The 27,362-nt window shown below is 47.2% G+C and overlaps 1 protein-coding gene across 1 annotated transcript in view; it reads right to left on the bottom strand.

Moving 5' to 3' along the window:
* Nucleotides 1-27,362, bottom strand: part of MAP2K2 (mitogen-activated protein kinase kinase 2) — a 60,581-nt gene that overhangs the window by 18,507 nt on the left and 14,712 nt on the right. Inside the window, exons 4-6 of the mRNA XM_029614252.1 lie at nucleotides 1,685-1,762; nucleotides 958-1,009; nucleotides 721-845 (exon numbers count right to left, since the gene is read on the bottom strand). Of these exons, the coding sequence (XP_029470112.1) occupies nucleotides 721-845; nucleotides 958-1,009; nucleotides 1,685-1,762 (255 nt within the window). The remainder of the gene's footprint in view (nucleotides 1-720; nucleotides 846-957; nucleotides 1,010-1,684; nucleotides 1,763-27,362) is intronic.

The following is a 27,362-nucleotide window of genomic DNA, read 5'->3' as shown; positions in this document are numbered from 1 at the left end:
GTTTCTTACCTGATAATTTTCGTTCCTGTAGTACCAAGGATCAGTCCAGGATCCCGCCCACAGTGCTGCGCTATAGTAACGGAGAGTCCGCTCATTATTGTTTTCAGTGCGCTGACCCCTTGTTTATTCGTTCTCCCGGTTGGAGAGTCTGGTTCCTGTAGGGGTGTTGGAATTTTTTTCCGTTTAAATAGCAAGTTTGTATGGTTAGCTATGGTTGCCTTATGGCTTTTCTACTTTGACATTACGTATGACTGAGGGGCTGTGACTGGCACAGGGGCATATATGCTCCGCCCACAAGTTTTAGTCTGTCTCCATCTACTGGTGCGGAGTCACAACCCAGGTGTCCTGGACTGATCCTTGGTACTACAGGAACGAAAATTATCAGGTAAGAAACTAATTTTCCTTTGATCACAATTCACAATTTTGCATCCAAAAAACATAAGCGATAATGAGTGCTGGTGCACATCCCTCAATCCCTACAAGAACCATTTTCTTTAATAGGTATTTGAGACACACAGGGAACTGGTCTCTACATGCACTATACTTAATTTTGTCATCATGAACTCATGATGAATAAGCAAACAGCATGCATGCTAACACCCCCACCCCCTTCTGATCAGCAGGTTGCTGAACAGCCATCAGTAAATATGAATGTACTGTTTGAAAAGCTAGTGACAATGAAGGATGTGAAGCAAGCTAAAGAAGGATATGGTGACATACAGACATGTAGGAGCGGGTGCCCACAAAGGAGTTGGCCATGGAGTCGATGAGCTGCCCACTGACTCCAAAGTCGCACAGCTTGATCTCCCCTCGGGAGTTCACCAGGATGTTGGATGGTTTCACATCTGCAGAGAAAAGGGGGAAAAAAAAAGCTAGGAGATGAGGCAGGGGCTGGAGAAGATGGGAGCAGCATTGGACCCCAATAGCACTAAGGGCAGGAAAAGGCACTCAAGTTACCTCTGTGCATAATCTGGTGCTTCTCTCTTAAATACGCCAAACCCCGCAGAACCTGCAGCAAAAAAGCACTGCGAATGAGAGAGAATTAGGGAAAGGGCTGACAGCAGGGCTGGGTGTCACCTTGAAAGGGTTCTGTATAGAGTCTAAGGGTGCAATATTCAAATTGATTGAATTAATGCAAAACCCACTTGTACTTTTTACCCAGGATCTTTGCATCAATCTTTAAGGACTTTCGCTTTGAACAATGCCAAGGGTACAAAGTACACACGGTCACTTGCAGCTGCTTTTTCTGCAGGTAGAATTTTGCTGGAAAATTATAACGCATACATTTAAAAATGCAATCTACACATATTCCAATCTAAAGGCATCGCTGGGGACATCACCTCTCAATGTGGCTGAATACATGCGCTGTTCAAAGCATCAAGGGAGAGGAATTTTCAGTGGATGTACCTATGTAAATCAATCACTTTGATAAACACTGTCCAGGTGAGCAGCAAGGAGAACTCACCACGATTATGGAGAGCACCTTTCAGCCAGGCAGCCTACAGTCCTACCTGAATACATAAAATTCTTGCAAATCTTATCAGATATACAGCCAATAAAGGATGGAATAGCTTATTTGCCTTGTTTAAAAACAAACTGGCATTTGGTTAATGATCTTGCCTTAAGTTTAAAAAAATAAATGAATAAATAAAAAGTTTAGAGGAAACGAGACTTCAGTACTTACAGCAATGCTGACTTTACCCAAGATCTCTTCAGGGATCCTTCGGGCTTCCTTCAACACCTGGTCTAGAGATCCTCCATCCTACATGGCCAGGAAAAAGAACCAAGATATGAATCCAGTAAGCACAGTATTGCCTTTCTGGGGTCATAAGAACACAAGAAAATGCCATACTGGGTCAGACCAAGGGTCCATCAAGCCCAGCATCCTGTTTCCAACAGTGGCCAATCCAGGCCATAAGAACCTGGCAAGTACCCAAAAACTAAGTCTATTCCATGTTACCATTGCTAATGGCAGTGGCTATTCTCTAAGTGAACTTAATAGCAGGTAATGGACTTCTCCTCCAATAACTTATCCAATCCTTTTTTAAACACAGCTATACTAACTGCACTAACCACATCCTCTGGCAACAAATTCCAGAGTTTAATTGTGCGTTGAGTAAAAAAGAACTTTCGCCGATTAGTTCTAAATGTGCCCCATGCTAACTTCATGGAGTGCCCCTTAGTCCTTCTACTATCCGAAAGAGTAAATAACCGATTCACATCTAATGTAATGCCACTGGATCACTGAATGGGATCCTCACTCTCACCAGAGGTCAAGGCTCGATATATCTGAACAGAATGGTAAGCAAACTGGGAGATGGGAAAATTGAATCTGACCTGCTAATTTTTGTTCCTGGAATACCACAGATCAGTCCAGACTCCTGGGTTTCGCATCCCTGCCAGCAGATGGAGACAGAGAACATTTCACTGACACTGCTACATAACCTAGAGTGCCACCTGTAGTCCCTCAGTATTGACCTATACGCAAGCCAAGATGACACCAATTGCACCAACACTAAGAACCTTGAATCCAAACTCCCACAAGCAGGAAGGTGAAGTAGCCACAAAATGGAAATTTGTTCCCAAAAATAATGTAAAAAACAGTATTGAAACTCTCAATAAATCTGCTTTATATACAAACCATCAGTACAAGTGATGGACTCTTCTCTTCAATGGGCGGGTCTCTGGACTGATCGGTGGTATTCCAGGAATGAAAATTATCAGGTAAGAACCATTTCTCCTTTCCTGTCGATATCCCAGATCAATCCAGACTCCTAGGCTATACCTAAGTTACCCTAAACAGAGTGGGACCTTGAGAGTCCCGCTCATAGAAAACTCTCACCAAAGCACATGGAAGCCAGAGCCCTAACATTCAAGTGATAATGCCTGGTGAAAGTGTGCAACAATTTCCAAAGTTGCCACCCTGCAAATTTCCTGCAGAGACACCTGAGAACCAGTCGAGTGAGACCTTACTCTTTCAGGTACAGGACGACCCTTAGAAATATAAGTCGAGCCAATCGCCTCCTTTAGCCAATGTGCAATTGTAGCCTTCGAAGCCTTACACCCCTTCTTCGGACAACTCCACGGTACAAAGAGGTGATCCATTCTCTGAAAATCACTAATAACCTTCAGATACCTCAAAGTCTGCCTTACATCCAAAGTTTAAGATCTCTCAAGTGAGGTTTGGAGGAATCAAAATCCGGAAAGGCTGGAAGTTCCACAGTTTGACTAAGATGGAACGCCAAAACAACCTTTGGCAGAAGGAAGGCACTGGGCATAACAATACTCCAGACTCTGAAATCGGAAGAAAATTAGTTCGACATGACAAAGCCTGGAGCTCCAAGATTCTCCTGGCTAAAAGCCACAAGAAAAACCACCTTAATAGTTAAGTCTTCATCAGTGGTTCAAACAGAGACTCACACATTTCTCTAAGCACCAGATTAAGATTCCAAGAGGAACAGATCTTTCTCACTGGAGGACACAAATTATTTGCTTCCCGAAGAAAACATATTACATCTGGATGTGCTGACAAAGGATATCCCTGACCTTACCCCAGAGACAGTCCAAGGCCGCTACCTGCACTCAGAGTAAAAGGCCAGACGTTTGACCAATCCCTCCTGCAGAAAACCCAAAATATGACACTGTAGACTGAATAGGCTGCACCCAGTTAACTGTACACCAGGAGTCAAAGATACTCCAAATCCTCACATACACTAAGGATGTGGAAGGTCGCCTAGCCTGCAATAATTTAACTTCTTCAGAATATCCCCTCTGTCTCAGCCATCTCCTCTCAAAAGCCAGGCCATGAGAAAGAAGTGAGCTGTCTGATCTGAAAATACTGAGCCTTGGTAGAGAAGATTCAACAGATGGCCATGTTGACCAGATCTGCAAACCATGGACGATGTGGCCACTCTAGAGCCACCAGAATTACATTACCTGGATGTGTCTTATCCACCGTAAAACCTTGCCCACCAGTGGCCATGAAGGAAAGACAAAGAAGAATGCCTCAAGCCATGATAGAATTAGAGCATAGATTCCTTCTGCAACATGTTCTCTCCAGTGGCTGTAAAAACAAGACACCTTGGCGTTGCGTCTGGTCACTATTAAGTCCATATTGGGTTACCCTCATTTCCTGTGAATGAGACGCATCCCACTTCCCGGGACTGCAAAAATCCACCTGAACATTTTCCACTCTGGCAATGTGAGACACTGCTAGCTGCTCTACTGTTCTGCCAGAGAACCAACTCCTGGGCCTCCTGAGCCACCGCCTGACTTTTCGTTTCTCCCTGCCGATTGATGTATTTCACAATTGTTGCACTGTCCGATAGAACCCACCCAGACAGATGTGTAACTGTGGCAGAAAGGCAAGCAAAGTGTAATGTACCACTATCATCTCTAACCAATTGATAGATCATGAAGTTCTTTCTTTGACCACTAGCCCTGTGCCAACCAATCCTGACACACCCCTCCCTAGCCTGAAAGGCTGACATCGGTGTTGTGTATCATCCAATCTGGAACTTCCAAACTCCACACCATGCTCCAGATTGGCACAAATAAGCCACCATGAAAAACTCTCTCTGCCTTCCTCTGATTATGGATTCCACCGGGAGAGAAGAGCCTTCTGAAGAGGCTGCATATATTCAAATACCCAAGGCACTAGCTCCAATGCTGATGCCAAAGAGCCCAAAGCTTGCAAATAGTCCTAGACCTTGGGCATGAAAGTCCTAACAGGTATCAAATCTTACCCTGCAGGGTCAGCATCCTCTCTTCTGTGAGAAACACTCTTCCCTCCATGTCGAACCAAGCCCCCAGATACTCTAGATCTGACAGAAAACGAGATGGCTCTTTGCCAGATTCATCACCCAGCCCAGACTTCAACCGCCACATTACCTTCTAAACTGCACATCTCTTAAAGCAGCAGACCCTGCTACCGGAATGGTGGTCTTCTTGGTTACTGCTGACACCGAAGCATCGACCTTAGAAGAGCCAAAAGTTACATCTCTGGCAACAGAAAGCTTCACCATTGCACTGCCAACTTTTAAGCTGGTCTCCGAAGTGTCCCACTCTCGAACTACTAATTTCTTCACTAACATATGAAAGAGAAAGGTTCTCGCTGGAACCCGTAATCCATTCACAGGATCCGCCTGTTCCAGGTCAGACTCCTCTTGCGAAACCTTGGATTGCCAGCTCCTTCAGTATATATGGAATCAAGGGACAAAGCTCCTTGCTGCGAAAAAGGTGCACCACTTTGGAGTCATCCTCTTTGGCTACCAGAACCTTCTCTGGTTCCCTGCCTGAGTTTGTCCCTTCAGGTGCCATGTCTACTCCAGGGGAATCCCCCACCACAGAAACAGAATCCTAAGTATCTCCCTTGGCACTTTCTACATGAGAGGAAAGACTCAAAATACGTCAAATGCATGATGACTGCTTTATTTTTGCCTGCACAGGTCTTTTCATTGGCCGAGGACCAACAGTTGACCAAGAATGGGACAAAGTGCATATCCCCTGCTGCCCTCCTTGCTAAATATGCCTTATGCATGAACAAAACAAAATCCTCAGAAAATGCTTGTGATCCATCAGAATCCTAATCCGGGGGAAATCCTCAGAATCAGAGCCTCCTCGCTCCTCCCTGGGGCTGGTAATAACCGACGACAACTGAGCTAGGGATCACCCTGCCTCCGCTGCAGACCTTGTTAAAAAATTCATTATGGCCACCTTCCCGCACTGATAGGGAAAGCCTCCACGGCAGAATCGGACACCCATGAGGCTTCATCAGGCGTAGAAGCAGCACTGGGCACGTCCAAAGTGCCTTCCCACCCGAAATACAAACAGAGCACATGCTGGCACAATTAAGATGAGACCTCGATTTCCCACAAGAACAGCAAAAGTCTTGCCACACGCCATTGCCAGGTGGTCCGGGGCCACACACCGTCTCACTGACTTCAGATAGGGCATCTGGCGATCACCTCTGCAATGAACGGACATCACAAATGCCGTAAACAGCAAGGCAGGCACTAACACTACCATCTGCTGGAGATACAGAAATACTGAGGGACTACAAATGGCACACTAGGTTATGTAGCAGTGTCAGTGAAACTTTCTCTGTCTCCATCTGCTGGCAGAGATGCAAAACCCAGGCGTCTGGACTGATCTGAGGCAGGACAATGATTTATATCATTCATCTAGTAGTAAAAACTTCACATATGGACAGAAAGGACCTCTCTCTATATTATCCTTCTGCTTGGTTAAAAGACACCAAGATAACGGCTAGGGCCATGGTGTCGGATTCTGGCCATGCTCAGAGGAAAGGATGGGAGGAGAAAGCAAACTCTCTCTCATGTTAACATTTCTGGAAGTCACTCATATCCACGGAACTTCGTTTCAGTTTTTAATTTATTTTCCCTGGGAATTTATCAGTGTTTATTATAATGAACAAAAGTGGAAGAAAAATCAATGGAAACGAAAGTTATTTTTTCTACCGATACTAATAAACTCCAGTAAAAATAAAATAAAAAATGAAAATGAAAATCCCTACTCATGTGACAGATGTTTCATTTAAGAAGCAATTTGTCCTGCTAATCCTCAACTTCAATCTACTTAATTGGGGTCCAACAGAGGACTTCCTTTGCTACAAAGCCACTTGCCCTTATTTGGCAGCAACATTATCTGACCTCGATCCCCATCCTGCCCGCTGAAGTGTTTCTTCAGAGAGGGTGAACCTGAAAGCAGAACTCCTCTCAGGTCTGAATCAAGCAGGAAATACCTCCTTGCTACCCTGCTAATGGAAAACCCCTTCGAGAGATTTAACTTGTTCTGCTTCCGCATAGGAAATACATCTCCGAGGTTAGCTTTTTTGGGGGGGGGGGGGGGAGAGGGAAACTATTGTTTATGTTTGGTATGTGCAATTGTTGCTGTGACAATGTGTGGAAATCTACAATTATTCTGTATTGCTGTGTGCCCGTTGTTACATGTATGAAAAATAAACCCAATTTCTACTAAAATACATCCAGCTGCATAAGATAAAAATGAAAGTGTTCTTTTGTGAAAGAGTCCTGGTCTGCTGCAGAGCGCTCTTTTCACTAGCAAGAAGATTAAGAGTCTCGACCCACAAACTGGATGATAAGAACTGCCCCTCACCAAGAAAAGGAAGGTGGCAGCGACAGGATAACAACTTTTCGCAGGCCTCAACTGGACGATTTCCCCAAGCAAAGGGCTGGCTCGTCAGCCACATTTACAGAAACCCACCACGTGTGCTGGAGGCTTGTGAGATAATCATCCCAGGAAGGACTCAGCCACACTGACCACACCCAACTGCAGGTCAGCGTGGGACTTGCACACACAGCATTTCCTCGACAAAGCCTCAAACCTTCACTTCTGTTTTTCATGAAGTGAGCATCTCTATAACATAAAGGCTTGAGTTACCGTACCAGACAGCATATGCAGTCAATGACTCCTGCATGCATTAGAACCTTTAGCAAAACTTGCATAAACCCAGAATAGGAATTCATATTCATCTTATTTATTGTTTCCACCCTAGCTTGAAACTCCTTCTGAACACAAATAAACCCCACTGGCAGCTTTGAGAGTTTGGGTCAATAAATAAAAAGCAGCCTTTAGAACTCAGGCTCGGAGTTTTGCTTTCAGCTAATCTTACATAGCTTTAATTGAATTGTGCAAACCAGCATATCCTGCACATACAGCTGAGACTTGATGTCTTGGTTGATACTGCACATATCTAAAACTGACCATGGTGAAATTACTTCCTACCTGATCATTTCTTTTCCTCCAGAACAGTCTGGCTAGTCCATATGAATAGGTTATCCATACCAACCAGCAGGTGGAGACAGAGCAATAGTCTTGCTGATGTCACCCTTTTATATACTTCTCTGTTGCTACCAGACTATTATTTCTGTAAAAGCTAATTGTGGACAACGTGAAAACATACTGTTCATTACTCTAGAGTTCAACTTTCCTTTAAATTTTTTTTTAAACTTCTAGAAGTGCAAAGAAGCGAAAACAGCAGAATTATAGAACAAAAGTCAAGAGTTATACACACTCAACAGAAAATGAATTTCAGGCTTGAAACGTCTGCAAGATGCCTTCAATCCCCAATTCTAAAAGGGCTTAAAACAGACAATAGCCACAAAAGAGCATTAGGAGGAGTCGAATTGGCTCGACTGTTCTAGAGGAAAGGAAATGATCAGGTAAGAAGTAAATTTCATCTTCCTCTTCATCCAGTCAGGCCAGTCCATATGAATGGGATGAACCAAAACTACTCCTCTCAGGGTGGAATGCTGCCCCAGCCCCTTGCAACACTGCTGAGGCAAGAGAGGATTCCTTCCTAACTTGGATATCCAGACCCTGGAGAACATATACAAGGAAGACCATATTGCCACTTTATAAATCTCAGAGGTAACTTGTGCCTTTGTTGAGTGAGCCCGAATTTGCTTTGGCAGAGGAATCCCCAAGACCACATATACCATTGTAACCACATCCCTGTACCCCTAGAGACCACCTTTCCCTTCTTCATGACACCATACAACACAAAATGAACTGATCTCCAGAACTCAGTCAACTTGAGATACCACAAAAGACATCGTACATCCAATGGACAGAAAAATCGCATAATCCTCAGTCTTCCCCTATTTATCCAACGAGGACAAGAAAAACTGATTTAGGTGAATGTTCGACACCACCTTTGGAAGAAAGGAAGGAATGGAACAAAGCTGTACCTTATCCTGAGTAATTGTCAGGAAGGGTTTTTCTGCAAGAGAGCGCCTGTAACTCAGATATCCTCAATGAACAGCAATGAGAAATGCTGTTTTCAAGGTAATAACCGCAAGGAAATGCCCTTGAGAGGAGAAAACTGCTCTCCTATAAAAAAAAGACAAGACCACATTAAGATCCCAACGAAGAACTGGAATACAAAGAGCAGGTCAAATATGGTTAACACTCCTCAAGAACAGCACACATCCGGGTGAGATGACAGCCTCTATAAAAAGAGTGCCGCCACCTGTATCCTCAAAATTATTAAGGTCCAACCTTTTAGAAAGGCCCTCCTGCAGAAAATCCAAAAATCAGTGGTATGGAGGTCATTATGACCAAAACACAAATCTTCAAAAAAACCCTCCAAACATGCACATAACCTATGGATGTGGAAAACGTCACCACTCTCAATAGAATGCTCACTACCACTGCTAAATAACCTTTCACCAAATGCACCCTTTCAAGGGCCAGACCATAAGACAGAATCGATCCAGATCTTAGTGAAACAACAAACCCTAGCAAATCAAATATATGAGTCAGGAGTTGAAGAGGACAGCCATATAGAGGCCACAGATCTGCATACCACAGCCTTTGCAGCCAATCTGAGGCTATCAGAACCATTAGACCAGGAAACCTCGCAATCCTCTGAAGCAACATGCCTCTCATGGGCCACAGAAGAAACACATACAAGATCTCCCTTGGCTAATCCTGCAGTAGAGCATGAATTCCAGATGACTGCAGATCTCTTCTGCAACTGAAAAATCATCACACTTTGGCATTTCCAGCAGTCGCCATCAAGTCAGAAACGGAAGACCCCATTTGGCGACTATGAAGTTGAAGGCCTCAGATGACAGACCACCTGTCTCCTGGGTCCACTAAATCTGCCTACATATTATTCATGCCCGCTATGTGAGGCACCAACAAGGCCTGTAGATGCTGTTTGGTCCAAAGTAGAAGATGATCCATCTCCAAGGAGACCTCCTGATTGCAAAGTCCACCCTGATAATTTATGTACACCACCTCTGTGACAACGGACATAACTCTTACCTCTTGCCCAAGCAGGCGGGGCACGAAGTCAAGAAGTGGCAATCAAATCACCCAAACTTCCAGGCTACCCCTTTAGCAGTAGAGCAGGCCAGATCATATCCAGCATCTTCCAAAAAGGCAAAAAGGCCACCGCTGGCTCCAAAGATAGGAAATCTTCCCCCAACTTCTCTTGCGCCTCCTGCACCAGCCGAAGCCTCAAGTGCACCACAATACAACAGCATGCTGTGATCTGAAGATTTATGGCAACCACCTCAAAAGCTTGACTTAGCATTGCTTCAATCTTAAGAGCAACATCCCTCTCCACCAGAATGATTTTCTTAAGTCACTGAGCAAATCAGGGCATTCACTCAAGGAAAATGAAACTGCTCCTTCACCTGACGGTCCAATGTATAAATAAATGCCTGCTAGGGATTGTCCCCTTTGAAATTAGCCTAAGGAGTGCCCCATTACAGGCCAATCAAATCCTGCAGTGCTTCATGAAGGGGAAAAAACACAAGATGCCTTCCTCAAACTAACCATGATGGGATCTCCTTTTGACACCTTAGCCACCTCTCCGGTCTCCTCATCCAGCTGCAACATAAAGAGAGACTGCGAGATCAGGGGCAGCATATCAACCCTATGGAAGAGCCACAGCATTGACGTATGGGCTTCCCCTTCAAGGGAAACATCTTCCTCGGCATCCTCATCATCACCTGCAGAAAAACCTCTGGAATCCCCCCCCCCCCCTCCCGGTGGATCCTCCATTTCCTTCCAGGAACATTTCTTTACCCGGGGCTGCATGGAATTCACAGGAACAGGATCCGACCCGCGAAGCCCCCTGGCCCATTCAGAAGACCTGTGGGCCCTTATAAACCTCCATCCAGGAGTAGAAGACATCTATCCCAGAGGCAAGGGGCGCTGACATCAAATGAAGGAGCAAAGCCATCTGTTCCCCAGTTCACTGTAGGGATAATGAAGGCAGTCCAAGTATTCATCAGTACTCTGCTACCCTGACATGGCTGCCAAACCTCTGACCCATGGAGAGGGACCCTCCACCTGAGCTGCTAACCTGGTGCCCCCTGCTGAAACAAAATCCAAGAGCAAGACTCTCTCCCAGGCCGCAGCATACTCCTTGCATAAGTGCAAAGTATCTCCTGGCTGCACAAATCGGGGGGGGAAGGGGGGGGGGGAACAGATTGTGTACAAGGCCCACTTCCTCCTGCACAGGTTGACCAGTATCATCTTGACCTATCCATGCATCTCCTACATTTGCTTACACACCAAAAATAGCCACCAATCTTTTACCCCTCCTAGTCTCCAGATGCTCCCCCAGTGCTGCTATGGTCAACAATGCTAGTCCCTGACTTTCTGGAGAATGCACACAAAGTTCCTGCACTGGAGATCCTGGTGACCTTTTTATTTTCTTTTGAATTTATTGTTCCCCTGACACAGAACAAAAAAGGCTTAAAGGAAAAGTGATCCACAAAGAAGGGGCAGACTCAGCGCCTGGTGGGGATGGGGGTGGTCGGTCAGAAAGATAAGGTCTCTATGCAGAATTTGACAAGACAAGCTACCTTGCCCTCCTGGAAGCCTTTCTGCCAGCTCAACAGATGGAGCAAACACCTTACTGTCAACCTCTGGAGCTCCCTCTCACTTCAGACAGACTGCTACTGGCTTATCTGAGGGAGAGACATTAAGCTGTCACTTAAGAAGCCTCTGTCCTAGTCCACTCTAGCAAGGCCTGAGTCCACAGTACAGTATGCACATCCACCATCTGCGGGAGAGAGAATGCACCACCTGCTGAGACAGTGATATATAGTAAAGGGGCGACATCAACAAGCCTATTGATCCCGTCTCCATCTGCTGGTTGGCATGAATAACCAGTTCATATGGAATGACCTGACTGGATGAAGAGGAATGCTGTGTTAAAATAAAACATGGGTGGGAAGTGATGTCATGGATGGGGATAGACGCCTGAAATTCAATCAGCACAGAATCCTCCTAAAATTCATCAATGAGTCTAGGTGCTCACTTAAGAATCGCCATAACCGCAAAAAAAAAAAAAAAAAAGTTGATTTCCAGCATTTCTCTTATAATAAAGGCGGACTTGTCTGAGACAGAGGAGCAAGAGGTAAGCATGGGCAATGCGCAAGATGGCGCCGACCAGCTTTCACCGCTTGCATATACAGAGGTCGACCCGACCGATCACTCTAACCAGGCGCCCTCCAAGCATTCCACATGGGCCGAATTCCGCGAGTGCTTCGCGAGCCTCCGGGCCGACATTAAAACCTACCGCCTAATAACCACTCCTTCCCTCAAGCACATTCAACAAAAAGTGCAATACTTCTGCTGGAATTTGTGTAATTCTGCGGCGATTACCGCAGAATTACGCAAATCCACAGCACTTTTCAGGGAGACTTGGACACCATTCATGGACTGGGCAAACACAGTTGTTTCATAGATATGCTTCGTTATAGAGCGATGATTTCTTATATTTTTGGGGGTCCATTTTGCAACTCTATTCTACCCAGTTGCATATTCTGAGTTGCGATATTCTTGTATTGTTATTGGTGAGCTCATGGCAGGGGGGTATCGAGGGTCTTGAGGGGGAGTAAGGGTGATGAAACAACCAGTTGAAAATGTTGAATGACTATGTTCCGTGACACAGAAGTGTTATGTATATCCTCTTTGCTTGTTTCTTTTTCAACTTAATAAAATTATAAATTAAAAAAGAAAACCTACCGCCAAGAGATGATAACTCACATGGAGGAGCTAAAGGACGAAATGTCCACGATGGACCACAGGATAAACGAGAGCTGGATACCAGGTTAGACAGCCAGGCTGAGACGCTCAAACAGGCCACTATTATCCTGCAAGGAGCTCCAAGCAGACACTCAGCAACTAAAGGCTAAAATCGCTGACCTGGAAAACAGAGCTAGGCACAGTAACCTGCGCTTTTGTGGCTCTGTGGAAAATGCTGCCAATGAAAATTTCACTGAAGTTCTAAAAAAAATTTTGTAACCACCTTCTCCTTTCTCATGCAGCAGGGGACTTTTATTGCTGGATATTAAATTTGATAGAGCTCATAGGGCTCTCCATGCCCCCCTCCCAAATAAGGGGCATGACATCGTGGCCTGCTTCACGACTATTCAATAAAGGAGTAGGTGTTGCAGGCAGCTAAAGCCCAAAACGCATGGCGGTGAGAAGTTCAGGACATCTCTACATATGCTGATTTATCTCAAATCTCAAGATTTATAGTCATTCAACATTCCTCTTGCCACGCCGACCCGACCGCCAACACCGCGCTCCGAGCTGCAGGCGCTGACCTGCTGGGGTCAGGAGCGGCCAGAACTCCAGGACCCGCAACCGGACCTGGCAACCAGGTCTGAAGCCCGCGCAACAAGAGGTACCCGACAGGCACGCCTGCCACGCCTCCTCCCGGCTTCTCCTGCGGCCCACCTCAAGATGACCCGACATCAATCACGCGACAGTGACGTCATCGCCGCGACGGCCGGAGAGCCCTTTAAATCTGCGGCCTCCTCGGGCGTCGCTCTCTTGCCACGCCGACCCAACCGCCAACACCGCGCTCCGTGCTGCCGGCACTGACCCGCTGCGGTCAGGAGCGGCCGGAACTCCAGGACCCACGACCAGGCCCAAAGCCTGCGACCGACCCGGAGCCAGGCCCGACCGACACAGCAACCAGGCCCGAAGCCCGCCCAACGAAAGGTACCGGACCGGCACGCCTGCCACGCCACCTCCCGGCTTCTCCCGCAACCCACCTCGAGACAACCTAACGTCAATCATGCGACAGTGACTTCATCGCCGCGACGGCCGGAGAGCCCTTTAAATCTGCAGCCTCCGCAGGCGTTGCATGCACAAAGGAGCGCGACAAAGGAGCCTGCCCCTTTGCTCGCCCCTTTGTGCACACCAAGATCACATCCCCCAGCCCACTACCACCTTAACGGACACTCTCCCTTCATAACCCCTGGCCCCCATCCCCCCCACCTCTCATCCAATACCCCCACTCAGCCCTCCATCACTCCCAGATCAACATCCAGGGACGCCCACAGCACACAGAACCAACGCCCTCAATCCACCTCCCCCCACAACATCCCCCCTTCACCCAGCACCACCATGCATACCTACCCCAAAGTACCCCTTCTCTACTGCAACTGACCCCCATACATTAGACATCACATTCCCCCCCACTCAAGACGCCTCACCCCAATCCCCACCACCCTCAACACCCCTCTCACGGCACTCTCAATACTCTCTCTGCTACTCATCAACGCGCAATCCATCTCCAAAAAAGTCCCCATCCTACATGACCTCATAACAGATACCCACCCTGACATCTTCTGCATCACTGAAACATGGCTCAAAAAAATCAGACACAGCCCTAATCAATCAACTCCCCCAAGCAACATACAACATCTTCTCCCTACCCAGACCTTAAAAAAAAAAAAAAAAAAAAGGGGGTGGCCTTCTAATAGCTCTTAAAAAGCTCAACCTCACATACATCCCCATCAACACCCCCCCCCCCACTAGAAATTGGCCTCTTCAAATCCAAAAATCTCCAAATCCTCCTACTATACGCCCCTCCCAAATGCCTAGATCAAAACCTTTCCCCCCTCATCGAAACCATTTCCTCACAAATCAACATGGATCTACCAGCCATAGTATTAGGAGACGTCAACCTCCACATGGACAGCTCCCCACTCCCTCCCCAATGCAAACTCCTCCTCAACACCATGACCGCAATGAACTTCAAGCAAATCATCCACTCCCCTACACAAAAATCAGGTCACACCCTCGACCTGATATTCATCAACAATAAAATCTCAACTTCCAACAACCCACCCACCACCAACAGCATCCCTTGGTCCGACCACCCTACATATCAAAACCCCTCCCCCTCACAATAACTCCAAAAAATACATCAATTTCCACAAACCTTGCTCCAGCGATGACCTCACCGAAGCTCTCCCCAGCGCCCTTCACCACCTTAGACCTCAACGATCCAAACACAGCCATCAACTCCTGGCTGAACATCAACGCAGAAATCGCCAAAAGCAAATGCCCCATCATCTACAAAGCAATCAACAACAACTCCTACAAAACTCCTTGGTTCACCCCAGAACTGAAACACACTAAAAGACTCCTCCGACAAGCTGAAAAAACATGAAGACATCCCTCTCCTCCCCACCTCGACAGTTACAGAACCTTACTCCACATCTACAGAACAGACACCAACAAAGCCAAGCGAGAGTTCTACGGAAAGAAAATCCATCAACATATGCACAACCCCATAGCCCTTTTTGACAGTCTCCAAACTAACGCAACCCAACCTCGTTGCTCCAACCACAGACAACAACGCAAAGACCTGCCAGGAACTCTCCCGCTTCTTCTCCGATAAAGTCACCAAACTCATAACTCCCAACCCCCACACAAAAGAAGAAACACCGACCCTACCAAACGAAGCACTACCCACTTGGTCCAATTTCGAACTCATTGCCTCCACCGAAGTCAAGAAAATCATACAGAAAATCAACCCTGCATTGCACCCCATCGACTCCATCCCAGTCAAGACTCTCAAACTCATCCCTGAGATTATCGCCAAACCCATTGCTGACATAATAAATACCTCACTCAAACAAGGCATCTTCCCAGAAGCCCTGAAATGTGCCATAATCAAACCCATTCTAAAAAAACCACACACCTCAACCCCACCGATCTCTCCAACTACAGACCCATCTCAAATCTCTCATTCATATCCAAGAGCATCGAGAAGCATGTGAATCTCCAACTCTCCGAACACCTAGAAAACCAAAGCATCCTGTACTCCACCCAGCATGGCTTCAGAAAATCGCTCAGCACTGAGACACTCCTCCTATCGCTAACAGACACAGCTCTATGAGGCATCGACGCTGGCCACTCCTACCTTCTCATCATTCGACATCTCTGCCGCCTTCGACACCGTAAACCATGAAATACTAATCACACGACTAACGGAGATTGGACTAATTGAAAATACCAAATGGTTTCAATCCTACCTAGCCAACAGATCCCAAAGTTTACCTCAAGAACTGCGAATCAGACCAATTCCGACTCCCACAAGGAGTACCTCAAGGATCATCCCCTCTCCTCTACCCTGTTCAATATATATATATGCTCTCCCTCTGCAAACTCCTCTCCAGCCTGGACCTCTCATTCTACATCTACGCAGACGACGTCCAGATCCTTCTCCCCATCAAAGTAAGCATTTCAGACACCATCGCATACTGGGATTCCCTCTCCATCCAAATAAAGAACCTCCTCGCCCAGCTATTGCTCACCCTCAATCACAAAAAAACAGAAATCCTACACATTGCAAACAAACCCTCCATAAAAACCTTGCAAGACTTCACCGCCAGTCAACCTATCCCCCCCTCCTTACCAATGAAGTCAGAGATCTCAGTATCACCCTCGACTCCGAACTCAACATGAAAAAACATCAACCTAACCATCAAAGAAGGCTTTTACAAACTCCAAGTCCTCAAAAGACTCAAACCTCTTCTAACAACGCCAACTTCCGATCAGTACTCCAAGCGCTTATCTTTGCTAGTCCCGATTACTGTAACGCCCTTATGCTAGGCCTACCATACACGTCACTAAGACCACTACAGATATTACAAAACACAGCTGCTAGAATTTTAACCGGCAAAAGCAAGAGACCACATCACAGAAACCCTAGCAGAATTACACTGGCTACCCATTGAACAAAGAATTCAGTACAAAGCACTATGCACCATACATAAATTAATACACAATGAAAAAGCAGACTGGCTAAACACAGCCCTTCGTGTACACGTCCCAAATAGGAACCTGAGATCTGCCAACAAAGCACTCCTCATTATTCCATCAGTCAAAACAGCTAGACTCACACAAGTAAGAGAAAGAGCTCTATCCTTGGCAGGACCCATACTTTGGAACACCATGCCCACAGAGTTGAGACTACAAAGCAACAACAAAACCTTCAGAAAAAATCTAAAAACCTGGCTTTTTAAACTAGCTTACCAAAAAGAGAAAGGAGAATAGTACTCAAGGGAAAGCAGGTACAAACAATTGAACAAACACATAACCAAAATCAATGTGTGTAATTTTTAATCAGATTAAGTTTCATTCTTTTAAAACTCAGCAAAAGGGTGAAATTACTATGATAAAGGTAATCTAGTAACCTAAACTGTTAAAATGTGAATTGGAAATGACTCATTACACTTACCAATTTATATCATTTACAAACTATGTTACCGACCCTAAAATGGCACCTATGTAACTTAAGATACATTAGCCTCATTTTATGTGCCTTAATGTAAACCGTTGTGACGGTTCCCACCAAACGACGGTATAGAAAAATGTTAAATAAATATAAATAAATATTCCACCATGATTACTGCACAGTACTACAGTCGCTCATCCTCTCCAAGCTCGACTATTGTAACTCCCTCTTCCTCGGACTACCTGCCTCCACCACAAAACCTCTACAATTGCTGCAAAACACAGCAGCCAGATCTCTCACAAACACCAATCGCTCATCACACATCACCCCCATCCTAAAAAAACTCCACTGGCTCCCAAAACGCACAGGTCACAATACAAAATCCTCACCCTCCTTCACAAAACCATCTACACTGGAAAAAACAACTGGTCTATTGACCCTCCCCAACCCCACGATTGCCAGAGAAACCTGCGGTTCCAAAACACAGGCCTGCTTGCTATCCCCCACACAAAACTAGCCCGCCTTACCTCCACCAGACAAGGTACCTTCTCAGTAGCTGGCCCCACCCTCTGGAACAAACTACCCTCCCAACTCAGACTGGAACCCTCCACCCAATCGTTTAAAAAACAATTAAAGACACGGCTATTCCACAAAGCCTACCAACACACAGCCAACCCCCCACCCTCCCCCCCATACCTCCCTTAAGACTCCCTAATCACAAGATATATATCGTTTACACGCCACACTGTGTATTCTATTCCGTCTCATGCCACCTGTATATATATATCTTAGTTTTTTGTATATATTGTATCTTAGTTTATTTGTTAAGAAGCCCCCCTAACCCAGTTCATTTTCTGACTCCCTCAACTTCCTATGCCTAATTTATATGCTTACTCTTTGTTCTATGTTGATCCATTAAGGTTTAAGGTTACAATGTAAAATAGTATGTCACCCCTGTCATGCTATCACACTAGTTATAATGTGAACCGATGTGATGTACTCTAACGAATGTCTGTATATAAAAGCTAATAAATAAAGCAAGCCATACTTCAGTATCGCTATTCGCTTCGGGATGTTACAGCTTTCCTCAGAAAGGAAAGCATTAAGTACCGCTGGCTACACCCCTATGGACTCTCCTTTTCCTTGGAAGGAGTATCCCACAGAATTCACACGCTGGCTGAGGACCTCCCTATACTGCAACCACGAGGTTTTACTACCACCTTGCCGCAGGCCAGCTCATCCACAGCATCTTCGGCAGGCTTCCCTACCCCTGCATGGCAGAGGGTTGGAAAAAGAAATAGTCGATTGCGGAGGCACTCAGGTGGATCTCAAACCAGCCAAGCCACCACATGAACCTACATCTGCGGAGAGCTGTGAGCATCTCAATCCAATCCGGCTTCATTTTTATATGAACAGGCAGAAATTTTGTTCTCTGGAACTTAAAAGGACACCTGCAGCACACAACCATATTCTATAGGAGGTTATTCCTTTTCTTTGTATAATGTTTTTATGATCCTTACCTTTTTGTTATAAGTATTTGCCATATCGGCGATGGGAGGGCCCTCATCCCCATTTATGACTATAACACCCTCCAGATTAGGAGAGTGTATAGCTTGCAGGGAGGTAAGGCAGGTAAAAAACTGTTCACAGGGGACAAATTACATTTCGTGCTGTTTATTGGTTTTCTCACTGATTTGACCGCAGACGGTCAAATCAGTGAGAAAATGCAACAGGAGTTACCTATTCCTTCCTCACTCATTTCACATCATGAGTCCTACATTGCACTGGGTTTGTTACCTACTGGTGAAATGGCGCATTGTGTCGTGGTCTCACGATGGGGAATTGCCCACCTTCCGATCTGCAAGGGGCGAGCCTCTGTTTTTGACATTTCCAAAAACTAATATGAATGGCTAAAATATGTATTATGTCCCTAAACATAAAGGGGTTAAATTCACCGCAGAAGCGGAGACTCCTTTTTTGGGAACTGGATTTAAGATCTCCCAAGACAGTGATCCTTCAAGAGACCCACTTATCCAAGAGGTATGAATACCTGATGAGATCACCTAAATATAACAGACAATATTTCATGCCCAATAATAAATTACCCAAATATACAGGAGTTGGGATACTGTTTCTGCAAACTTTTATATTTGAATGTACGTTGTCTTTTAGATCCCAAAGGCAGATATATCCTACTTTGTATTAAAGCCAATGGGTCCCTCTATACAATAGTAAACGTCTATGCACCCAACAGAGCTCAGGCCCTCTATCAAAATCTGCTACAACAGAGTGGGTCGGCTAATATTGGGGGTGACTTTAATGTAGTGCTTTCCCATCAATTAAACACCTCCAAGGAACATGTACAGACTGCTAAACTCCACAGCAGGGCCATTAGGGACCTTATGACTAATCTGCAGCTCGTAGACCCCTGGAGGCTACAGTATCCCCACTCTCGATCCTATAGCTAACTATTCCAAATCTCATGACTCCTATTCCCGAATAGACTATATTCTGGTGGCCAAATCACTTTTTCATTATATCCAAAATCCCGAGGTTGGGATCATTACATGGATCGATCATGCTCCTATTAGTCTGGACTCACCATGAGGGGAGATAATGCTGGTAGGCGGTTTTGGAGAGTTAATGATTCTATATTGACTTATTTTTCCTATACACAAGATACAGCCCAAGTCATCAATGACTTCTTCAGAACCCCTGACCCCTGTGGTGGTCTGGGACTGCTTTAAGGCATATATCAGAGGACTCTCTATATCTTGCACTTCGTTCCTTAAGAAACAAAAGAATAAGACAAGCTCTCAGTTACGGGATGAGATCCAACTTCTCTCAAAGAAGCACACTTAGATTGGATCCCCAGCTATTTTAATCCGCCTCACTAAAGCTAGAGAGGATCTCCTCTGATTGGAAGCTGATTCTATTGCTCATTCCCTGGAGCTCTCACGCCAAGAACACTTTGAAGGAGGCGAGAAAGCAGGGAAGTTGTTGGCTAACAAACTGAAACAACTTACCTTCCAAATTATATTCTAAAAATTAAAAATGATAAGAGGCGAGATTCTATCAACCTCGTCAGAGATTGATAAAATTTCAGAAATTGCTGGCCAAACTCTAGATACTGCCAGAGACTATACATTCTTACTTGGGCTCTATCCCCCTTCCCTGTCTCACTATGGAAATGAGGGAACTCCTCAATGCAGATATCTCTACTCCAGAACTGCTGCTGACTATAAAGGGTTTCAAGGCAGGAAAGGCTCCTGGTCCTGATGGACTTACCGCAAGATTTTATAAATTCTTTGCCCCCCAGCTGGTTGCGCCTATGCAAAAATTATTTAATCACTTGCAGACCGGCGGCTCATTGCTCCCCGACTCAAATCTTGCTGGTATTACAATCATAGTCAAACCAAGCCGTGACCCCATCCTTTGTGGCTCATACTGCCCAATATCCCTGATTAATCTTGATTTAAAGATGTTGGCCAAAATGCTGGCAGCCCGCCTCAATGGCTTTATTGCCCACATTATTCACCCGGACCAAGCTGGGTTTATTCCTGGCAGGTTGGCCAGTAATAATGTATGGAAAATTATAAATTTAATTTTGGGGCACACAGCAGCTGCTCATGCACCTCCTTGATATAGATGCTGAAAAGGCCTTTGACATGGTGCATTGGCCATTCCTCTGAGACTCTGAAGGTCATGAACTTTGGCGATGCATTTTACAATTGGATTCAGGCTCTTTCGATAAACCAAAGGCATGTTTGAAAATAAATGGAGGATACTCGGATACCTTCACTGTATAAAGGGGCACAAGATAAGGCTGCCCACTATCACCCATACTATTCGCCATCTTTCTGGAACCATTGGCCATCACTATCCATAATAATCCCCTCAGCGGCTTTCCCTTGGGTTCCGAGACCTACAAACCCTCGTTATTTGCGGATTACATCCTCTTTACAATTACTAATCCACACATATCAATGCAGGCTATTGAAAATAATTTGGCCTCCTTTAGTGCAGTTTCTGGCTTTAAAATTAATTGGGATAAGTCAAAAAATATGACTGTCACGTGTGATTCCCAAACTACGCTGTATCTGAAATCTACTCATCCATTCAAATGGGCACAGTCCAAACAAATATTTAGGAATCCAAATGGGGAAAAATCTATAGGAAAATTGGTTCTTACCTGCTAATTTTCATTCCTGTAGTACCAAGGATCAGTCCGGACCGCTGGGTTGTGTCTCCCTTCCAGAGGGAGTCAGAGAAAAAAAAATACTGAAAAGGCACCCCTCTTAATCTGGGTGCCTCCTGCGATCCCTCAGTATATACGATATCAAAGCAGAATAACCAATAAAGGAGAACAAATCCCCAAACATAACAACCAGTGGCTACACCAATAAGCGCGGTAAAAGAAACAAACCGTACCACCGCATAACATATCAATCAAGAAGATTCCTTCCCATGCCTGAAAAGAACTCTGACGAGGTAAGAAGGAAGAAAAAATACAGAAAATACAGACTCTCCAAAAAACCCAAGGGCGGGTGTCTGGACTGATCCTTGGTACTACAGGAACGAACATTAGCAGATAAAAGCCAATTTTCCTTTCCCTGTACGTACCAGGATCAGTCCAGACCACTGGGGTGTACCAGAGCTGCCCTAATTGGAGTGGGATCTGGAGAGTCCCACACGAAGAACACTGCTGCCAAAACAGTCGACCTCTGGATCCCGGACGTCCACACGATAATGTTTCGCAAAAGTATGCAAGGATTTCCAAGTGGCTGCTCTACAAATCTCCTGCAGCGAGACCAACTGGCTCTCCGCCCAAGAGACCGCTTGAGACCTGGTAGTGCGCGCTTTCAAGCCTTCTGGTATGACACGCCCAGCGCAAAGATAAGTGGAGGAAATGGCCTCCTTCAACCATCTAGCAACCGTAGCTTTGGATGCCTTGTGTCCCCCGTCTAGGACCAGTCAAATAAGAAACAAATGATCCGATAATCGAAAAGCATTGGTCACCTCTAGATAGCGAAGGAGAACCCGGCGCACATCCAACTTATGCAAATCTTTTTCCTTCGCAGAAGTCTGATTCAAATTCGGGAAGGCCAATAACTCTACCGTCTGATTGACATGAAAGGTCGACACCACCTTGGGCAAGGAGGAGGGAATGGTCCGCAGCGAAACTCCGGAATCCGAAATACGAAGATACGGATCCCGACACGACAAAGCTTGAAGCTCTGAAATTCGCAGTGCGGAGGTAATGGCTACCAAAAAAAAAAAAACCAGTCTTGAGTGTCAAATCCTTAAACATAGCCCGCCGGAGGGGCTCAAAAGGAAGACCACATAAGCCCTTGAGAACTAAATTCAAGCTCCAGGCAGGACAAATTTGTCATACCGGCAGGCGCAAATGCTTGCCCCTTCAAAACACGGGACATATCTGGATGAGCTGCCAGTAAAAAGCCATCAATCTTGCCCCGCAGGCAACCCAGTGCCGCGACCTGCACCCGGAGAGAACTGCAAGCTAAACCTTTCTTCAGACCCTCCTGCAGGAAGGATAGGATGTGTGCCACCGAAGCCAGACGCGGGGGGATGTTCAAACCTTGGCACCAAGAGTCAAAAACTCTCCAAACACTAATATAGGCCAACGACGTGGACGATTTCCGTGCTTACAAGAGGGTAGAAATAACCGAATCCGAATATCCCCTCTTCCTCAATTGCCTCCTCTCATAAGCCAGGCCGCTAGATAAAAGCGATCCGCTCGATCTAAAAATACTGGATCTTGTCCAAGAAGATTCAGAAGGTGGGTGAGACGCACCGGACTGTTGATCGCCAACGAGATCAGATCCGCAAACCACGGCCTTCAGGGCCACTCTGGGGCTACCAGAATGACAGACCCCACGTGGTTCTCTATCCAACGCACGATCTTGCCCACTAGTGGCCAAGGCGGAAACATACAGTAGTACGCCGCGAGGCCATGGAAGGACAAGAGCATCCACTCCTTCCGACCCGTGGTCTCTCTGACGACTGAAAAACCGGGGCGTCTTTGCATTTGTCCAAGTTGCCATCAGGTCGAGGTGTGGAACCCCCCAACGACAAGTGATCAGCCGGAAAGCTGCGTCAGACAATTCCCACTCGCCAGGATCTAGATGCTGGCGGCTGAGAAATTCTGCCTGCACGTTGTCCACCCCGGCTATGTGCGAGGCCACCAACCGGACTAGATGTCGAATAAGAAAAGGGAAGTGATCCTCCTCTTGTACAGGTCCTTGGTGAGGCCTCACCTGGAGTACTGTGTTCAGTTCTGGAGACCGTATCTACAAAGAGACAAAGACAAGATGGAAGCAGTACAGAGAAGGGCGACCAGGAAGGTGGAGGGTCTTCATCAGATGACATACGAGGAGAGATTGAAGAATCTAAATATGTATTCCCTGGAGGAAAGGAGGAGCAGGGGTGATATGATTCAGACTTTCAGATACTTGAAAAACTTTAATGATCTAAAGACAAACGACAAACCTTTTCCATCAGAAAAAAATCAGCAGAACCAGAGGTCACGAGCTGAGGCTCCAGGGAGGAAGACTAAGAACCAATGTCAGGAAGTATTTCTTCACGGAAAGGGTGGTGGATGCCTGGAATGCCCTTCCAGAGGAAGTCTAAAACTGTGAAGGACTTCAAAGGGCGTGGGATAAGCACTGTGGATCCATCAAGTCTAGAGGATGTGAATAAAGAGGAGGCAGCAAAACACTGCACGGAGCGGCAGTAGCCACAGAGGCATTCACGGAGCAGGATGACAGTGGTTGGTGTTCCACCTTCAGGGAGCGGAAGGATGGAGGGCTGTCATCTCCAAAAAAACAAACAAACCAGGGGTGGGTAAGAGTATGGGGCAGGGGTGTGGCCTGCTTGTTGCAGCGGTTGCTACCCCTAATTGAGCTGGATGTTCACTTGGATGCAGATTCGGTGCTGCTCTCTACATTGGTGGTGGGGTGGAGGGGAATTAGGGCTGGAGGGTACTGGAAGCCAATAGTAACAGATGGGAGAGAGAAAAAGATTAAAAAAAAGGATAAAGTGCGTAGCTTGCTGGGCAGACTGGATGGGCCGTTCGGTCTTCTTCTGCCGTCATTTCTATGTTTCTATGTCGCTCTGCCCACATCATGAGCCTTTCAGCCTCCCAGGCCACCGACCGGCTCCTGGGTCCCCCTCGGCGGTTTATGTAGGCTACAGTCGTCGTGTTGTCTGTCAAGACTCGCACTACACACTGGACTACCAGAGGGAGAAAAACACGTAATGCCAGGCGTACCGCCCTGGTTTCCAATCGACTGATTGACCACGTCGCCTGATAACTTGTCCAACGACCCTGAGCGGATTGTGACTGGCAAACTGCTCCCCAACCAGTGAGGCTGGCATCAGTCGTAACTATTACCCACTGCGGCTCCTCCAGGTCCATCCCCTGTAACAAGTGGGCCGGAATCAACCACCAATCGAGACTGGACCTGGCTGGTTCCATCAGTGGCAAAGGCAGGCAAAACTCCTCCGATATGGATCCCACTGAGAAAGCAATGTGCGTTGTAATGGTCTCATAAGCGCCCACGCCCAGGGAACCACCTCCAGAGTAGACGCCATGGAACCAAGTACCTGCAAATAATCTCATACTATGGGCAGGGGTAAGGACATGAGCCGAAGGATCTGCACCACTAACTTGAGCCTCCTCTCCCAAGTGAGGAAGACCTTGCCTACCGAAGTATCAAAGCGTGCTCCCAGGAAGCTGAGAACCTGAGATGGTACCAACTGGCTCTTGGCAAAGTTGACCACCCAACCAAGGGACTGGAGCTGGAGTAGAACCTTGCTCACTGCTTCCCGACAGAGGCTCTCCGATTTGGCCCGGATGAGCCAATCATCCAGGTATGGGTGAACCAAGATCCCCTCCCGCCAGAGGGCCGCTGCTACGACTACCATTACCTTGGTGAAGACCCGAGGCGCTGTTGCTAAGCCGAACGGAAGAGCTTGGAACTGATAATGCTCCCCCAGGACCATGAACCGGAGAAACCGCTGACGCTCTCATATTCCGATGTGAAGATACACCTCGGTCAAGTCCAAAGAGGCCAAATATTCTCCTGAGTGGACGGCCGCAATGACCCACTGTAGAGTCTCCATGCGAAATCGGGAAATCCGAAGTGCTCGGTTGACTGCCTTGAGATCCAATATTGGCCGGAAGGACCCCTCCTTCTTCGGGACTACGAAATAGATGGAGTACCTGCTGGCCCTGCGCTCTTCTGGAGGGACCGGAACAATAGCCCCCAGGGATTTCAAACGACTCAGGGTTTGCCCAACTACCTCTTGCTTGGCCAGAGAGACGGTGGGAGAAATCAGAAAAAAGATCCCTTAACGGGTGGGCAAAATCCAACTCATAACCGTGAGCGATGATATTGAAGGCCCACTGGTCCGACGTGATCCTGACCCACTCCTCGAGAAACAGGGAGAGACGACCTCCCACCACTGGAACCGGGGAGAGGGTCGGAACACCTTCATTGGGACTGCTTACCTCCAGAGGCCCCTTGAGAGCCTCCCTCCCAAAATGGCTTCCGACCACGAAAGGAAGTAGGCCAAGACTGAGCCCTCTGAGACAGTTGTCAGGCTGGAAAAGAGGGTGGCCGCAACTGCCGAAATCTGCGCTGTCTTCGGAAACGGCAACGCGCTGCCCCAAAGGGCCTGGAAGACTTAGGCTTGTCTTCTGGCAATTTATACACCTTATTCTCCCCAAGAGACTTGATAAGGGCGTCAAGTTCCTCCCCAACAACAATTTTCCCTTAAAAGGAAGATTGCCCAACTGAGTTTTGGAAGAAATGTCCGCGGACCAGTTTCCAGAGCCAGAGAAGCAGTCTAGCCGAAACTGCAGTGGCCATGTTGCGTGAAGATGCCCACAACAGATCATAATGCATCCGCTGTGTAAGCTACCGCGGACTCCATTCTAGTCGCCTGATCTGCTTCCTCTGGCGGCAACACCTGTGATGTGAGCATTTGCAGGACTCACCCGAGGGTTGCTCTCCTGCATGAGGCTGCATGAGGCGCTGACAGCTGAAAAAATGCGTTTGAGGAGGACTTCTAGCCACCTATCCTGTAAGTCCTTAAGAGCCGTCGCTCCCATAACAGGAATGGTGGTCCGCTTGGTGACCACAGTAACCGACGCGTCCACCTTGGAAATCCTGAGGATATCCAAGGCTTCCTCGGATAAAGGGTAGAGTTTGTCCATCGCCCGTCCCACCCGCAGGGTCGCATCCGGAGATTCCCACTCCCAAGTGACAAATTGTTTAAGCATTGGGTGGAAAGGAAAGGTTTGGGGGTAGGGCACGCAGCCCCAAGAGCACTGGTTTCCCCTTAACTGGCTCCGAACTGGGGACTGGTGCCCTCCACTTCCTCCAGGACATAGGGGATCAAGGGATCCAATTCCTCCAGGCGAAACAGCAGAGATACCCGGGGGTCATCCCCCTCTACTGGAGCGGACTCATCAACACCCCCATCTAGGTTTTGGAGGAGAGGATCCAGAAAAGATTCCAAGGGAGCAGGATCCGGAGCCCCCCCAAGGGCCGAAATGGCATCCAGAGACGCATCCTGCCGCGCAAACCTTCGCGGGAGGGGGCTGCTCATCCTGCTGATGAGCTTCCGCCTCCAAAAAGCGCTATGCATAAGTAAAATAAATTTTGAAAAGAAAAAACTAACTGGCTCTTTAAGGGATCAGATAGGTGAGGGGGAGGAGGAGGAGGGGGGAGGACCGGGCTCCTGAGGGGGGCGGGCCCCCAGATCGCGCGGTCGAACGGGTCTCAGACTGGGAGGAGAAATCGGAGAATCCTCTCCCCCAGTCGGCAGGCAGGGCTCCGACAAAATGGCCGTCGTTCCCGTGCGCGCCAGCGACGGACCAGGACCCGATCGTGATCGCCGTTCCGCGGCTCGTGGCAAAATGGGCCCAAAATCACCCCCGGATGAGCCCTCCCCCCTGGGGAGGCAGTGGGTGCAAACCCCGTCCTGCGAGAGGCACAACCCCGCCTCCCCACATGCTGAGCACGATAGCCCTCGTGGCATCCCGGGGGGGCGGGGGGGGGGGGGGGGGGGGGCAGAGGGGTCCAAACAGCACAGTAGGAAAGAAAAAAGAAGAACTTAAAATACCCTGCCGACTAGCGGCCTTCTGCAGCTCTGGGAACGCTGCAGCACCCGAGTAAAACTCGTCTCGGGGCGCCAAGGGGAGGGACCGGCCCACCGGTTAATCCCCCTCCAGAGATAGATGGCCCTATGGGAACAAGGCGTTTAGAGCTGCCAGCCCCTGCCT

The sequence above is a fragment of the Rhinatrema bivittatum genome, chromosome 8, assembly GCF_901001135.1.
Source record: "Rhinatrema bivittatum chromosome 8, aRhiBiv1.1, whole genome shotgun sequence".
In the NCBI taxonomy this organism is placed as follows: Eukaryota; Metazoa; Chordata; class Amphibia; order Gymnophiona; family Rhinatrematidae; genus Rhinatrema; species Rhinatrema bivittatum.
Note: the sequence above shows the minus strand (reverse complement) of the source record. Positions and strands in the feature narration are given on the sequence as shown.